The sequence below is a fragment of the Beta vulgaris genome, chromosome 4 (assembly GCF_026745355.1).
Source record: "Beta vulgaris subsp. vulgaris cultivar EL10 chromosome 4, EL10.2, whole genome shotgun sequence".
NCBI classification, from domain to species: Eukaryota; Viridiplantae; Streptophyta; class Magnoliopsida; order Caryophyllales; family Amaranthaceae; genus Beta; species Beta vulgaris.
The window spans coordinates 28,448,766-28,466,900 of NC_079205.1; the positions used below are offsets into that span (position 1 = coordinate 28,448,766).

Here is an 18,135-nt window from a genome sequence, read left to right on the forward strand (position 1 = left end):
GAGTGATGAAGCAACATTTTTAGGATACTCCTCACATAGTAAAGCTTATAGAGTATATAACAAAAGAACTATGTGTGTTGAAGAAAGCATTCATGTAATCTTTGATGAATCTGACAAATATAATCCAAGCATACAGGTTGATGACTATGAGATAGGGTTAGCACAACCAGTACAAGGAACCAGATTCACAAAGAAGAAGAAGTGAAAGAGGAAAGGAACGAGGAATTTGAAAACAATGATGTTCCTGTTCCTCAGAGGAGAGAAGATGCTCCTGTTCCTCTAAATGAAGGAACTGAGTCCACCGAGGCTAACAGAGGAACAACTGAACAGAGTTCCTCATCTACTCAAGGAACTCATGAGGAACAACATGTTCCTATAAGAGAGTTTCAACCAAAACCTTGGAGATTACAAAAAGTCACATCCTTGGAACTCATAATCAGCGACATATCCAAAGGTACGCAAACTAGATCTCAGTTAAGGAACTTTTGTGCATTTCATGCGTTCCTATCAATGATGGAACCAAGAAATCATGAAGAAGCCTTAACTGACTCTGATTGGATTACTGCAATGCAAGCTGAATTAAATGAGTTTGAAAGAAACAAGGTATGGCATCTAGTTCCTCATCTAAACAACAAAAAGTAATTGGCTTAAAATGGGTGTTTAGAAACAAACTAGATGAATATGGAACCATTGTAAGAAACAAAGCTAGACTTGTAGTAAAAGGTTATAATCAACAAGAAGGAATGGATTATGAAGAAACCTTTGCTCCTGTAGCTAGATTAGAAGCCATTAGAATTTTAATTGCATTTGCTGCTTACATGGGATTTAAATTATATCAAATGGATGTTAAGTGTGCATTTTTAAATGGCTATCTAAATGAAGATGTATATGTTGAACCCTAGTTTTGATAATGACAAATAAACAAAGGAACAAACTAAGTAGTGAACTAATGAGTTATTTAAGTGTATGGTGTTTAAGGTATCAATAAAAGGAACTGGGAGAGTACGAAGTCAAGGAAGAAGTAAGGAGAAGATTTCAAAGGCTAAGTAAAGAAGTTTTTATGTTGATACTGGAGCAAGCATTGGATCAAGAAGAATAGAAGCTAGGCGTTTTATTTTCTAGTTCCAATGTAAAAGGAACAAAGAAAGAATGGTAAGGAACAGTGGCAGTCTATTTGAGAATGAGAGTTTGTTCCTTTGTAAGAAACAAACTAAGTGGCACTAAACGAATATGTTAAAGGAACTTAGTTAATAAAAGGAACTAGACTTAGGCGTGCAAACATTATAATGGTTAAAAATATATTTGAGTAAATCATGCCTGAATTATAGGAAATTAGTTATATCTAATTTCAAATGATAAAATCAGTTTTAAAAAGAAAATCTGTTTAAGAAAAAAAATTTCTTTTTCGGAAAATTAAGAAAACAAATATCCGGTTGTTAGAAAGATTTTGTTTAAAATATATTATTTTCTTAAAGATTAAAAATTCAGTTTTAAAGATAAAAAGTGTTTTTATAAAAGCTGATTTTCGGATAAAACTCAAGGAATTCCTATTACTTAGGAGTAATGGCTGAAAAATATCCACGTTCATTTATAGTTCATGGGATCATGGGACATGATGTGAAAACGTGTTCCTTTGGGGAAGGAACATCATGGGTTAATGGACTAAACATGTACTCTTGTTTTAATCCCACGTTCTTCATGATTAACACTATAAAAATAGAAGTCTAGATAAGTTCCAAATTGTGTCTGACTAAGTAATTAAGTGAGTTTAACTAATTAAGTGTCAGTGCCTTCATCTCTCATAATAGCCATTTGTTCTTTGCCTTCTTACTCTAATTCCACTAAGCTTATTTCGATCAATTGTATTTTGGTTTTTGGGGTAAGGGAACTTTGAGTGAAGTTTTGTAAGAGAGAGGCCTTGAGTGAAGCTTGTATGTGTGAGAAAACTTCGAGTGAAGTTGAGAGGAACTGTTGTTAAGGGAACAGTGGCTCAGGAACTTGAGTTTAGGAACTCAAGGTGTGGCTCGAGTTAGAATTAGGTTGTAACAAAGTTGTTTGGCCTAATTAGTGAAAGTGTTGAGTTTAAAATCCTAGTGGTCGAGGTTGTTTCTTCTTGTTGGGCCAAGAGTTTTTCCTCGTAAAAATCCCTTGTGTTCCTTTAGCTTGTTTATTCGTTTAAGTTTTAATTTCCGCAAAAAGTTACGTTTATTTGTACACCTACAATTCACCCCCCCCCTCTTGTAGTGTTCCTAGGGAAATAACATCGTTTCTCAGGTCGTCCACGGCAGGGTTCCAGTACTGAGGCACTTGTTTCTTATCACCCCTCTCAAGGACGGTAAGACACTGGCAGCAAATGGCGACCCGAGCCTCGTCCCTCGACATGGGTGGCACTGATCTGTTCATCAATAGGTTGGGACCTTGACCAAAGGAACCACTGGGAAATCCCATGGCTCAGCTCGATATACGTATAGGAATTCATATAGTACCCACAACCATGTAAGGAAAACGGGCCTGGAAGCTCCACCAGCCCTCTCCGTTCGGGATTGAGGACATGACAACCAACTTCATCATGTTCCTCCATAGTATCAGTGAAGGCTGGGTATCCATCATCTTGCAAACGGCCAAGAACCCAACCATCGAGCCCACACTGTTAGGCATAAGATGACACAGGGCCAGGCCATAGGAATTCAGCACCTCGACCATGAAAGGGTTTAAAGGGAATCTCAGCCCCACTTCGAGGTAAGCCTTGTAGACCGCTATACAGCCCGTTGGAGGAGTGCAGACCGTCTCTACGGGCTCCAGAATGTAAAGAGCGTAGGGGTGTCTGATGAAGTATGAGCTCTCGAGGAATCGGAGGTTCTCCGACAAAAAATCCATAAACGGTCCTCGATTGTGGAAGTGGGCTATTCCCTTTGGCAGAGTAACTTTTTCCTCACTTCTGCCACTAGTGCTCGCGGTAAGGGAGTAATTCTCGCTGCTCTCTTCCATCACTCGAACAACCTGGTTATCGAGAAGATCATCTAAGTAACTCCTAATGGCTCGGGATCGAGCAATCGTAACAAGATGAGGGGGATTGTCTAACTCCCCCTCCCCACCAGAAAGCACGGATAGGGTCCAAGCAATCAAAAGCCGCGGACACCATAGGAATCCCTCCGATGAGTATCCCGTCGAACAAAGATTCTAGAATGGGAGGAGGGGTCCCCGAGCTAGAAGAAGCTCTCCCCAGGTCCATCGATGGGGGACTCCACTCAGAGCGGTCGATAAGTGTAATAAAAAGGAAAAAGAGAAGAGATCGTACCTTGTTAAAGAGCACACCCTCGAAATCCGTCCGCAACGTGAGAAGAAGCTATCGATCTTTAAGGCTCTCGAGATCGTAAAGATAGGAGGGGAGGAAGATTCTCAAAAGGATCAGAGCGAAACACAAATGAGATAAAATAAGAGTGCCTGACTTCACTTATATAGACCGCCTGAAAAGGACGGTTTATCTTCTGACGGACTCCAACCCACCTCAAGATGTCACGTCATTGGGCCCCCTCAAAAGCCCAAAAAGTGCTAACCTCTTGGACTAATGTCTCCCTGCTCCCCAAGGGTTTGACTAGCGTCTAGCTCGACCCAATGATAACACGGTTATTCCCTCGTGAAAACCCCTCCTCGCCGGAGCTCTAACTCCCTGGACCGATCGTGCCCAGATGGAGGCCAAAGACCTACTCTTAGGCACCTCACCCCGATCGAGTGATGGATATCTCGGTCGATACCATCGCTGAGATCGGCGCCCGTCAAGTGCTACAGCGTCATACCCCTCGAGGTGAACCAGGGACGCCTGGGAAACCCCGAGCGAGGCCACTTCCCCGAGCTATTCGAGGCTCATCAGCCTTAAATAACCTCGAGCGAAGACTCGGAACTCCTTCAAGTTATACAAACCCGGTCGATAACTTCGAACGAAGTCTCTGAATCCCCTCGAGTTGCCTGGGGCTCATTGGCCCCTGGGCAGCCTCAAGCGAGGTCCATAAATCCCCTCGAGTTGCCTGGTGCTCATTGGCCCCTTGGCAGCCTCGAGCGAGGGCCATAAATCCCCTCGAGTTGTCATGGGCTCATTGGCCCCTGGGCAACCTCGAGCGAGGTCCATAAATCCCCTCGAGTTGCCTGGGGCTCATTGGCCCCTAGGCAGCCTCGAGCGAGGTCCATAAATCCCCTCGAGTTGCCTGGGGCTCGTTTGCCCCTGGCAGCCTCGAGCGAGGCCCATAAATCCCCTAGAGTTGCCTGGGGCTCATTGGCCCCTGGGCAGCCTCGAGCAAGGTCCATAAATCCCCTCGAGTTGCCTGGGGCTCATTGGCCCCTGGGCAACCTCGATCAAGGTCTATAATCTCCTCGAGTTGCCTGGGGCTCATTGGCCCCTGGGCAACCTCGATCAAGGTATATAATCCCCTCGAGTTGCCTGGGGCTCGTTGGCCCCTGTGCAACCTCGATCAAGGTCCCTAATCCCCTCGTTGCCCGGGGCCCATTGACCCCTAGGCAACCTCGAGGGAAGATTCCGAAACACCTCGAGTTACCTAAAGGGCATCAGACCTTAAGAAGCCTCGAGCAAGGCCTCAAAACTCCGTCGAGTAGACGCAGGGTCCATCAAAGTTCTTTCATACCCACACAACAAAGCATCAGTCCAACAGTTTCCGCAAAACACACGTTGGCGTCCATGGCCCTCTCCGTATGTTTCGCGTGGGGCTAATGTTTGGGCCCAATCAGATCTGATGGGCCGCTAGATTATTCAAGGCTCTAAGCTTTCTTTGCCAGCGTGGAAGCCCTCAGTGGGACCCACCTGCCTTAAACTTCGTGCCAGCATGGTAGGGAACAATCTTCACAAATTTCAACGCCTATAAATACTGGGCAGATCCCCATTTATTGAGGTACGCAATCCCACACAATACACTTGGCAATACCCATTAATACAATCCAACTGACTTGATCGTCGGAGGGGCGATCCCGGATCCACCCCTGGGGTAGTCTTAACTCTCACTCTGTGCAGGTTTCCATATAGTCTTCGAGCACCAGGCCTTCATCAACGTTAATCTCGACCATTCCCACCTAATACAAGTTTTTACCCGAAACACTTACATTTTTTAGATTGTTTCATATTTGAACATGGTATGTGTTCACATAACTAACAATGTCATTATAAATTGATAATATGAAAATTTATCATATGATAAATGTTTCGTTTCATATATAGATTTGTAAATATCGATGTAGTTAGCTTTGCCAAAATAGGTTTACAAAGTTCTAATACAACAAGGTCTGCAAAAGCTACAAGGATTAGTTTAACAACAAGTAATTGTCAAGAATATATTTTATTTTATATAACACGTGCCATGTTCGGTCAATGAAGTGTACATCAACATCAGATGGGTTTATCGATACTATATCACAAAAGAGAAAAGTTGAGCCACACTACATAATTAAGGAGAGAAAAGGTTGCATGAAGGAGTGTTAGTAGTAGTGCAATTATTGTGATTTTATCTAAACCTCTGAATGAAATAATGGGTTGAGGGAATACCTTTTCATTAGATACCTTGGACTATAGTGTTAGAGAACCTAATAAATGGTTCTACAAATCTAAATAAAAAAACAACTAAAGGGGTACAATACACGATAAGGTACCATTATGTTTATTATTCTAGTTCTTATTAAAAAAAAATTGATAAATTCAGCCAAATTCATATAAATTCACATAAATTCTAATAAAAACTAATAAGCATGGATAAGTTCAAACAAAGTCTACTCAAGAAAAAGAAGAAACGTACTCATAAAATAAGGACTAATAAATTCATATATGTTCAAATAAATTCGGTCAAGGTCAAATAGTGACTAATAACTTCAAAAAGGGGAGTTTTTTTTCCAAACCTAAGGAAATCTATTGATACATTGCATTATTTACGCGATCCTATTAATCATACTATATAAGTTTAAATGGTCATAAATACAAACTTGGTGTTTTGAATTTCCTTCAATATAATATCTCGAATATAATATAAACAGAAATAATACTCCATCCATTTCTTTTTATTATACACACCTTCCTTTTTTGATATGTTTATTTTCATCAAACATTGTTGCATTTTCTATTCTTGGTAACATGTTCCAGCTACTTTCTCCTATTTTTCCACCCATGTCATCCACTTTATTAATGTTTTAAACTTTTTTTAGTTTTTATGTCTCACTTTTCAATTTCTTTCCCCACCTTTCCAATTTCTTGATTTATTAGTTTACATGTATGTATATATCGAAAGTCAAATTTCTATATAAATAGGTGTATTAATTAATGACAAATTTGTGCATCAAAAGGTGAAGTTGATACATAGGTACGGTGTGGTTTACCTTTATAAATCATTGACAATGTCAAATGCATTTCCTACAAGGATTCATTTATGAATGTTAGATATATGTTATTATCTAGACAAGTTTATTACTACTTTAATTTCTGGCACTCAATACATCTTTTACCTATTTATATAGTTTTTATTGTACACAGAAAATTGATTGATATTGGTGTTGATAGTTTTAGATGATATGATTCACTGCAATAGTAAAGTAAAATTTTGCTTATTTTTTTTAGGTGGGATGGGGGGCCTCCAGGGGTAGGGTGGGAGTGAGGGCTAGGGTGGAGGTAGAGTGGGGATTGTAAGGGTGGGTGGGGGTGCTGGCGGGGGTGGTGATAGGGGTGGCTACATGGTACTGGTTACGGTGGAAGAAGAAGCAAAGGAGGGAGAAAAAAATACCAAATAAATATGGACGGCAAATAACATGTATGTTTATATTTTAAGGAATTGGTTAATCGTTAAGCCTTTGATTGAAAAAAACAGATGAAGCAATGCGCAAATGCCAAGAAAATAGTAGAAAAAAGAAAAAAAAAGTAGTAAAACAAAGTATAATAAAAATTTTAATGAAGGGAGAAGTATTAACCTAGGTGACACAAAATATAGGGCAAAATGAATTGAATTCCATAAATCCTTGGTGTTGTAAATGAAGAATTGACAAACAATAAACCTTTTCAAACTTGGTCTTAATTTTTTTCGTCTTTGTTCTCTCAAATTACCTTCACTTCCATTGCCAGCTTAAATACCAAATAAATTAAAGAAAAACGATATGAAAGTTGGGGGATTGCACTTCAAAATTCACTAACATCTAATGAGATAGAGATGGTTGTTTGATTTGTGTAAAAAAATTGACATTTCCCTATTTAAATCCAAGGAAGAAAGATTGAGGTCAAGCATTTTGTAGATTTTGTTTATAGCGGATGAGAAAATTCAGTGTAATAGATGATGGGTGTGAGCCATGAAGATGTCATTTAGAGATAAGGAGGTAAATCTTACCTATTTTTATGTTAGAATTGGGTATGATTTAGGGAAATAACATGTGGGATCGATTTAACTAGAAAGTACGTTTAGCAACAAATTGTTGAATTATCTAAAAAAAAACCTAATCTAAATGTTATAAAAATTCTTGAAAATTTTATTTAACGAAGATTATTGCACCATAAAAATAACCGTTATTAGGAAATACGTCTTCCGTTCTAAAATAAATGAAACATGAGAGCACGAGGATAAAGGAGAGGAGAGCGATAGAGAGAAATATAAGGACACATATGATTAAGATAGGAACAGATAATGCATTTGCAAAAAAAAAAAAAAAAAAAAATATACTTATTGAACAAAAGAATTCTCGTGTATCATGCACTGGCCCAAGAGCTTGTTAGAAAATAAAGTCATAGTGTATTGATTGTTAAGCTCTTACTTTTCATGTAAAAGATCACGTGTTAGACCTTACAGTTATACAATATTTATATCTTTTTTAATTAAGAAATACATATGGACATAAAACATTTGCGTTAGAAATCAGAGGAAGTGCCACGTGAAATATCGACTTCACTTTTCATGTAAAAGATCACGTGTTAGACCTTACAGTTATACAATATTTATATCTTTTTTAATTAAGGAATACATATGGACATAAAACATTTGCGTTAGAAATCAGAGGGAGTGCCACGTGAAATATCGACTTCCTTAGACACACCTTTTAATATATTTGTATAGATTTTTTTCTTCTAACTGATACAAAATGATTGACTACATATTTGTTGTATTCTATTTTCAATTGTTACTACAAGAGTGCTAATCAAGTAAAGCTGATCGCAAGCAACTCGAACTTGACTCGTCATCTTAACAAGCACAAGTTCAACAAAGGGCCTAAGTTGATTAGCACCCCAGAATTGACCACAAAATCAAGATATGCTAATCTCATTGAAATAATACTGTTAATATATCAACATGGATAAAATACCTCATTATACCCCCCCACCCCCCTTCAAAAATGAAAATACAAACACTATACTCCACAGGAAGCTAAATGGTTTGGACAGCATTTTACCAACCTATGAAATTGATGAGTCTCAAGCACCAGCAGCAGCAGCAGCAACAACAACAACAACAACAACAACAACAACAACGAAATAAGAAAGAGAACATCGTAGTTTTTAAAGGTGCACGACGAAGTCTGAGAACTCAAACCCCAGGTTCAAATCCTGGAGGATAGCTGATATTGAACTATTCCAGATTTGATTGTTCATGGCGTAGAAAATTTGTAAGGATTTACAAGTTCAGCAAACCAGAGTGTTTCACTAATATAGACCACTAAGGAGATAAGGAAGCCTAGGTCAAGTCTTGATTGGTGCATAATAACAAAGAAAAAGGGCAGGCTTGCAGCAGGAGCATCAAACAGCTGATGTCTGCAAGATGCTTTCAGACGATGCCAAAAGAAAAAAAACAATCAACGGATACTCGGATAGAATTCAAATTTACACAAATTCATAGCTTGTTATATTGAAAAGTCAGTGCAAAATATAAATGACAAAATTAAAGATGAAGACAGAAATTAGCCAAAGGGAACCAATGCTAATTGGAATGAGCCAATTCTACACATTCAACAATTGGTAATTTGCATAAATAAACAAAAAGAAACATGAAGGCTGAAAAGTAATTGGTGTATATAGATTACAGAAGAAACCAGAGATCTTGAAGTGTTTAACTAAATTAAGTTGCCGCTGCAAAGTATTACTCAAAACTCAAAAGAGATTGAAAACATCCCAACCTCGAAACAATAACGATCTTTATTCTAATAAATTTAACAAACTTTATTCCATATTGGTGTTTTTATATCCTGTTTCTAACATTGACAGGTTTATTTTTAAAGAATCTAATTTAAAGAAGTTTCCAAGAGCTCATAGTGGCCATACCCATGAAACAGAACATTTATCGGATACTCCTCCTTGTATTCTTCCCCATAATTTGCTATGTTCGTCAACTTGCCTGTACTTCTATCCTTCATAAAGACTGATATCAACTTCCTGCCACAATTAAATCATAGAAGCTTGTTATCATAAACATGATAGGGTATAATGACACAGCAAGCTCAAAGCAGAACCTGCATATCTTTACCGACAAAAAAAAAACAAGCATATCAGCAAGAACTGAATAGAAAAGAGTTAAGAAAAAGGCTCACTTGAGGACATGAGAAGCCATGAGCAACTCTGGTTCTCCACCCCAGATGTAAGGTTGTTGTATCCTCTTCACATAGGCATCAAAGTCTCCCTCAATGAACCTATGTACGGATATTACATCATATCACCCATTTAAAACCTAAAACCTTAAATGAAAACTATAAACGAGAGCAACACTGCTTACTTAGAGAAGATGATAAGAGACAGGAGCAACATAACATCCACATCGTACTACTAAAACCTAAGGATCCGTTTATATTTTCGTAGGAGAACACAGTTGTAGAGTATATTTCTTTGTTTGGTTCTGTACAAGACAACTTAAAGAGAAATCAAGAATAGAAATGGAAGAGAACGGATGAATGGGAGATTGAGAGGACAGAAAGAAGGTAAGGGATAGGGACGAAACATGTGGTAATCCTTCTGTGTAAAGTGAAAATATTATTTTCTACCCTTTAGAAAAGTACTTTCCAACTTTTGCACAACTATTTTCTACCCTTTACAAAACACAGGAAAATGGAGAAAAATCACTTTCTCGGGAACGTGTTTTTCGCCCAATCAAACACACTCCAAAAGTAAATAGTAGTTGTTTTCAAGTAAAAAAGCATTATCTAATTGTTCTCCACTAACAAGAGGTATATTGGCATTTTCACCCTCTTTGTTGAACCATGGTATTGAATATTGCCTCTAAGGGGCCGAAATTCATTATACCTTTTCGTTCAATAAACAGCCATTAGTTATAAAGCCACCTTAATTCTTCAAAGCATCACAAATACTAACCATTCTATATCTTTACGCCTCTCCAAGAGCTCTTCAACCACCTACATAAGAAAATTACAACAAGAAAGAGGATAATTCACAAGTATCCTCCTAAAAGAACAAAACAGAGGAGAACATATGTTTTTCTCATAATACCACTTGCAAATATCAATATACTTGCAAACATCCAAATTCTTGTTGCTCAGAAAACTAGATATTTTAGTCCATTATCTACTTGCAATGCATTATGCATACTTCATAAAACTATTTTATTATATCACTTATTATAGAATAACATACCCGAGCCCTCAAATCATCAGCAAGCTCTCTCTGACGGTTTTCATCAGGTGCTTCCTCTCCGGTTTGCAAACATACCCCATGAGCTATTGCTCTAAACAAACATCGACCATCTGCTAGCACTCCTGCCATCATTTTATAATGCAATGATCATCAGTGCAACATATAATAAACAATCTTCCTGGTGTAAAGCAACAAAACAGATATCAACTAACATATACAAAACCTGAATCGTATCAGCCAAATGTACAACACTAGTTAGATATTACACTCTCTTCGGATGCTTTCTGATTTTACCATATCCTCAAAGATCAAACCACACCTTCACTGGATTTCACTATTTATTACTATTACGACAAAACTAACAACAATAAGTATATATGGGCATTTCTCCAACCAAGCTATGCCCAATCCATATCAAATATGAACAAATAAAGTAGTATTTTGAATAAAAGAATCACAAGGGTAGTATACTAGTATATATCAGCATAAGATATCATTGTCTTATAGACAATATAGGGTAGTCTTATATTCGCTTCATATACTAATTTTTCCATTCAATACATAATATTATTATTCAAATCATTCAATACACTACTATTACTATTATTCATTGAATGCAGCATCGAAAATAAACACCAACGAAATTTATTCATGTTCGATATGAACTTGGCAATTTCCCAACCCTTGGCAACCCTAACCAATTAAAGTGCCATAAAATACCGAAAAACAAAGGCAACATAAAAGAGAGTAGTACACTAGAAAAACAAAACAATTAAATGGGGAAATACCAGTGACCCTATAAGTGGAGGAGCAGGTAGAGTCAAGATTCTGAGAAGAATGAGATTGAGAGAGAGCAGCATTGTGATCTTGAGAGAGAACGACGTCGTTCCAATCAATAGGAGCAAGGCAAAGACAAACACCAAAGAGAAGGTAAGAGAGATCAAGGCGGTGAAGCCAGCGAGCGGGCCTAGCATCAGAGGCTACATTCCAAGAACCTTCGCCTTTGTGGTGGTGGTGAACAACAGCAGGACGGAGGTAATCACTCCGCCAATCAGCACCACCAGCAGCAGAGGGAACTATGACGCGCCAAATTGATGCAGCAGCGCAGGTACCGCCATCAATGGAGGCGGCGCTGCTTACGATTTTATTGTTATACCTGTCTTTGATTGTGGACCAGGGTTGGTGGTGGAGGTGGGTGTGGTGGAGAGAGAAGGTTTGAGGGGATATAATCCAAGGCTTTGGGGGGCGTGCACAGAGTACTCCGAGCATCACCGGAGTGATCGAATATGTTAGGACTTAGGGGGTAGGATGAGTATGTTTTAAGGGTGAAATGGAGCCTGGAGGGTAATGTTTAATCATATGGAACTATTTTGAAGCGGGTAGATGGAGGGTTTTAGTTTTACCGGTTGGTGGAGTGCCACGAGGTGAGCGGCGAAGGCATTTTTAGGGGAAATGAATAGCCACAAGATGACGGATTGATTGCTTCTATAAGTTTTCAATATATTTACTCTCTTTTTTCCTCAAGGAAGAAGCCCAAAAGGTATCGAAATTATGATTGGCAACCCAAGTGATTGGATCAGCCACTGTGATCGGAGCTTGATATAGGATTAGTGGATTTGTGTTAAAATTTTCAATGTGTTTGACTTGTTGATTGAGTGAATATATTATATATTTATTAGATCGTTACGTTAATTGAATGCTTTAATTTGAACCTTGATAATTTATGTATTCTTTAGTTGTTATGTATGTTTTTTTTTAGAATATTCGTGTATATATAGTGGAATAATAAAGATGTGAGGTTGAATTGTTTCACTTATATGTCTGTGATTGAAGAACGGCTCAATAAACAATTCGATGAGTAGGGTCCAAAGCTAAATTTATATAAATGATTGATACGAAACCCAATTCACATGATCATATTAGTCGTGGCAAATGAATCTAGAGTAGTTGAATAGAATATCCTAGTGCTCCAACTATAGCGTCCTCCACAAATACCACCATAATTATAGATGATTTCGCCTTTTGATTTGCTAGAATCGAAAACAAATTGTGTTCTCTATTTCTCACCTTAGAAATTCACGACATATATGCATACATCCAATCCAGGTGAGTCTTTTGCTTCTTTCTAATGAATGATTAAGTGGACATAATTGCCATAAACCATACTTTAATTGATTCTTCCAATTTATGAGATGTAAATCTTGGTTGATTGTATCAATCAATTATTAGGATAGAGCTAAACATCATCCAATCAAAAGGGCAATTAACTATCATTCATAGAAATATCGAAAGTTAACCAAGAGATTGCATTAATAAAGTGAAGACAATCACTTTCTACAACCACGTCTCGAAATCCAAAGTCCATAGCCACCTTGATACCAAATAGGTTAGCTTTAGCCTCAACAATTAACGGCTCCAACCAGTCCTCCGCTTTCCACGTTGCAGCCAATAGCACCTTCCCATCCATCTCCCTAATGACCGCTCAAGCCGACTCACCCAGCCCCCGTCCACATTGAGCTTAACACAACCCCCCCCCCCCCGAGGAGGAGTCCAACGCTGATGAGCAGCTAAACCCGCATGCACCCCATCCTGATCTTCCACACAAAGCTTTGCCATGAGTTTATACACGTAAGGCATGGTTGGAGGGGGATCACAAACATCCCCCTCAAACAACTACCTATTTTAGCATTCCAAATAGCCCAACAAGTTCATCATCAAAAGCCCATACTCCATTTAATGGTGTTGTTGTAGACAAACCAGTGCTAAGTTCCCAAAACTGCGATATAACACTGCTACTGCTTCGCCTAGTCCACTTGAATTCGAAATAAGTCTTACAATAGCATAATCTCATAAGCAATACAGCTCAGTTTCATCCTCCTCTTAGTTGGCAAAGCTCCGCGACAAGCCCTCCAAAAGAAAAGCTTAACCAAGGGAGAGTATTAGCATGCCATATTTTACTCCATTAATTTGAGCATCTTGACGATGAAGCCACTTTCTTAATGTCCAACTCCCCAAAAATGGCACGATAAGCTGAGTGGACAAAGCAGTCTCCATCGTTCCTGTAATATCCCGAAAATTTGAACTTTTCTAAATTAATTAATAATAATTAGTGATTAAAAATTTTCCTTTAATTATAAGGTATGACTAAATTTTTGTCACTCTATGACTATATCCATGTAATGATAATTAATTCGTTAAATAAATATATATTGCAAATGATAACAAGTTATGTTAGATAAAAAAAAAATTATATTGGTTAAAGCAAGAAAAGAAATAATAATCAAATTAACCACTAAAGCTCTACAAGTACTACTAATCCAATATTAGAACAAATTAATGATATTGAGAATAAAAAGGAAAAGAAAAAGAGAAAAGAAAAGAAAAGAAAAGGAGAAAAGAAAAGAAAAGAAAAAGAAAAAAAAAAGAAAAAGAAAAATCTGAAATACAGTACATCTTCCCATCTCCGTTATTTTTTTTTTCTTCACAACCCAACAATGGCATTTCAATCCAACCCATGAATATCTAACTCAAAATGGATTATTATTCACAAACAAACTCAACTTCAATTAGAAACCACAATTCAATCCAAACCCACCTAAAAATCTAATTATTTATCAAAACAACCCACCCAAATTTCAGTTTCTTCATCAAATCAACCCACCAAAATTCAGAATTTTCAACCCCAACCATGGCTATAAATAGCCATGATTTCTCCACCATTATCACTCACTCACAACTCCAATTAAATCCTCGCCGGAAAACCACCACCTTGCCGGAAAAACGCCTCCAAAACCACCCCCAAAACCTCTGTTATGTTCGCCCCTCACCACCTCTCTCTCTTCCCTCTATTTTCGTTCAACCACAGCAGCACCTCCGCGGCTGCCACCGCCACCCTCCTTCCACCCTCTGGCCACCAGCTTGCGCCCTCGACCGACGAACCACCTCTCTCTTTCGCTGGACCTTCTTCTCTCTCTCGCCCCAACTCCCTTCTTCTCGCGTCCCCTTTCTCCCTCGTGGCTGACGAGCCACACCCAGCACCACCTGACCGTCGTCGCTCGACGAATCCGACGAACCCCTCCGTTCCGCCACCTACTGCCGGAGCTCCACCTCGCCGCAGCCAACCCTCCTTCCTCCCTCCCCTGTTTTTTTTCGTGCTTGCTCAACTGAGCAGGAGGTAACCTCTTCCTCTCTTGTTTTCATTTCATTTAACTTATGTATTTTGAGCCCAAACATACCCATTTTTAGTTAATCATAATATGGGCTTAAAATTTGGTTTTAGTTTTAGTTCAACTAACCAATGAAATCCATATAATTAATATCGATTAGGCCTAATGGAATAATTAATTAGGTTACTTCTTTAATTAATTTTTCTAATCAAACAATATGAATTAAACTAATTCAGTTAGTTATCATCAATAGTTCACCTTATCTTTATAATATGAAATTGTTAGACTTACTTAAGTTAGTATATTAAATTATAAATTTACGACAACTATTTATGATGATAAACGTATAATATTACGAATTGACAAGTAAACTTAGCACTAACGTCACTTATTAATTATCAATTTACTCTTGTAATCTGAAATTAATAAATGTATATTAGTAATTTATGATTAGTTGAGCTACGATAACTTAAATTATTATAAAACTTAGTTTGTTGAAACTAATTTACTTATTAAATTGAATAAGGTACCTAGTAGTATAAACAAATGATAAGTTAAATTATAATTCTATTAATTAAAGTAACGTAAGCTTAAATAATGAATATATGTAGCGTCAACAATGATCTTCGATAATAAAAAGTAACACCAATAACTAAAGGTCAATTGTTAAAAGAAATCGAATATTTACATTTTTTTGTTGCGTCGTTTCATGGTTATATTAAACGGAAAGGATATTACAGCCTCCCCCGGCTTTCAAGGTTATTAAGCAGGAATCGAGGTAACATCTATTGCTAACACCCACGATCCCCTTCGAAATGTATTTGTGAAATGATGTTTATATTTATGTTAAGCATTTTACGATGTGATTCTCATATGGATTGTGGGATTAAATTGTTTTGAAATGAGTTTCATAAATGATGATATTATGAGTTATTGATGCTCAAGTATGATTTATGAAAGATCTATGGCTTATGCCGATGGATGCAAAACAAACGAAACATGAGAAATAAAAGTGAAAGAGGTTCTGGCAGTATAATGTTACGCTTATCTACTTTATGGTCGTGCACGTACCTTCGCACCCGCCGTACACCCGAAAAGGGAGCTGGGCTCCTTGAGGGGTACTGCATGCTATTTTGGTGCGAGCGGTGTATCCAAAAAGGGAGCGGGGCTCCTTGAGGATCATCGCATGGTGGTGTATCCAAAAAGGGAGCTGGGCTCCTTGAGGATCATCACATGGTGGTGTACCCAAAAAGGGAGTTGGGCTCCTTGAGGGTCATCACATGTCTATACTCGCCAGTTACCAAGCTAAAAGATGAAAAGATAATGGGAACTTATGAAGTATCAAGATGCTATTCATAATTGTTTACTTTGCTATTATTTCATTACGAATTTGAAATATGTTTTACTATATTCTCTTCTCCCTGTTTGCAAATAAAATGAATTGAAATGAATTTACGTTGTTAGGGTATTCGGCTCATGATGTTTTGTTTTCTGTTTTAGGTATGAGCATAGCCATTGCAAGTGCGCTGTTAATAAGGAACGTGTTCAAGGGAAAGTGTGTGGTATCTTGTGTTAGCGAAATTAGTATTATTATTTGAGTCGGGCATTTATGTATAATTATCAAGGACTATTTAAGGTTGCATTGTATTGGTGGGCCATATCCCACAGGCTTAAGTTCCATTTCCGCTGCTAAGTATGAGCAATTGTGTTTAATTAAGGTTATGAATTTTCGGGGCGTTACAGTTCCCCATATCCCAACATAAGACATTATCATGGAGACGGGAACTGAGAAAAATGATCAGAATACGCTCTCACTCAAAAGGAATAACAGTTTATAAGAGGGACATTGCACTTAGTAAAGACAAGATGAACAATATCACAAACCTTAAGATTCTCCCTCAAATTCCCTCGCGGAGAGATAATCTTGTGTGATTGAGTGTTAGGGATCCACAGACTTGACCATACAGATATATTCAGCCCGTCACCTACATACCATCTAGCACCCCTTTGCACCACCCATTTCACCCCCCATATCCCGCACCGGGAATAGCTTGGATTTTGTCCCACTTGGAGGTCAGATAGTTCTTATTAGCATAATAAGGAGAGTTCAATATGCGAGGCACCAAGATATTAGGAGATTGCAAAAGCTGACAAGCCTGCTTACTGAGAAGAGTTGTGTTAAGATATTTGAAGTTGCGAAGGCTTAACCCTCCTGCTACCTTATGAATACACGAACCCTTCTAATTCATCTAATGAATTTTACTTTCCCCCTCTCTTTATCCCCACCAAAATTTCGAGACCATGGAAGCAATTGGTCACAAAACGAGGAAGGAAATTTGAACAAAATCATCGTGTAGTGACGCGCTTGTTGTAGACACATCATAAATAACCAAAACTACCCAATATAGTGAAAGCAAAGGGTCAAATCCACAAATACTAATGGAAATACCAATAAGTATTGACTTATAATAAGCCATACGAGGTCTTTTTTTTTTTTGAAGATTTATAGATGAAAAGGCGATAAGAAAAATGACTTCGAGAAGGGGCTTCCACCAATTAACTCATTCACAAACCAAGGAATCACAATGAAAATCAACAATGAGGATCAATTGAGGGGAATTATTCATCCATTGGTACTCTAGCTACTCTCTCGAGCTAGCTAGATTGGCCTAGTATCTTACCGAATACCTATTCTCATGGCTAAGACATTCAACCAAGCATATCCATAAACATGATGAACATAAACAAGCAAACTAAGTCCCTATGCTAGGTAGTCCCTATTCTCATGGTCTTTCAAACCTAATAATGAATTTATGGCAACCCCTTAACTTAATTTCTCGATCCTTCGCTAAGGATACCTAAATTATGCTCCTATGATGGCTAATAACATAAACATTCATGAAAATGCCATATCAATTTATCAAAATTATCCTACTTCAAAACCCAATGTTGGACTGAGAGGTTCATGAACTCATCAATGGCTTCAAACACTTCCCAAAGAAATAGCATAAATCATAATAAATTATAAAATAAAAGATATTAAGAACTATTAACATGAACTAAAACACTAATGTAGAATAGAATGAATAAGTAAATAGAGTGAGAATGATATGAAAATTAGAAAATAAAGCAACAAAATATGATATAGAGTAATAAATTCTCATTAATGTTGCAAGAAGTCTCCAAATCTTCAAGTTTCTCTCAGATTCTTCGAATTCCAAGCTTTCAACAAGTTTCTCTCACTTCTCTCTCTAGAAGATGAGAGTTTCTCTCTCCTAGAGGGTTCTAAGAATTTGAAATCTCACTTTATTAAAAATATAATGTAAATTAGCTTTTTCTAAAATAATGAAAGGATTTTGTCTTATA

At 37.8% G+C, this 18,135-nt stretch overlaps 1 protein-coding gene across 1 annotated transcript; it reads right to left on the reverse strand.

Moving 5' to 3' along the window:
- Positions 1 to 9,017: 9,017 nt before the first annotated feature.
- On the reverse strand, positions 9,018 to 12,140 carry LOC104907309 (OVARIAN TUMOR DOMAIN-containing deubiquitinating enzyme 4). The gene is made up of 5 exons (XM_010696223.4): positions 11,392 to 12,140; positions 10,604 to 10,725; positions 10,325 to 10,365; positions 9,550 to 9,648; positions 9,018 to 9,394 (listed from the first exon to the last, which is right to left on the reverse strand). Exons 1-5 carry the CDS (start codon positions 11,870 to 11,872, stop codon positions 9,244 to 9,246), a joined length of 894 nt encoding a protein of 297 aa, XP_010694525.1. The 5' UTR covers positions 11,873 to 12,140; the 3' UTR covers positions 9,018 to 9,243.
- Between the last annotated feature and the right edge of the window lie 5,995 nt (positions 12,141 to 18,135).

What these genes read in the sequence shown, in the direction of transcription:
- LOC104907309 (XM_010696223.4), bottom strand. Translation starts at nt 11,872, where the DNA reads ATGCTCGGAGTACTCTGTGCACGCCCCCCAAAGCCTTGGATTATATCC. An exon ending in CTGATGATTTGAGGGCTCGG is followed by an intron (nt 10,366 to 10,603) that starts GTATGTTATTCT and finishes TTTCTTATGTAG; the next exon opens with GTGGTTGAAGAGCTCTTGGA. An exon ending in ATGGCTTCTCATGTCCTCAA is followed by an intron (nt 9,395 to 9,549) that starts GTGAGCCTTTTT and finishes TAATTGTGGCAG; the next exon opens with GAAGTTGATATCAGTCTTTA.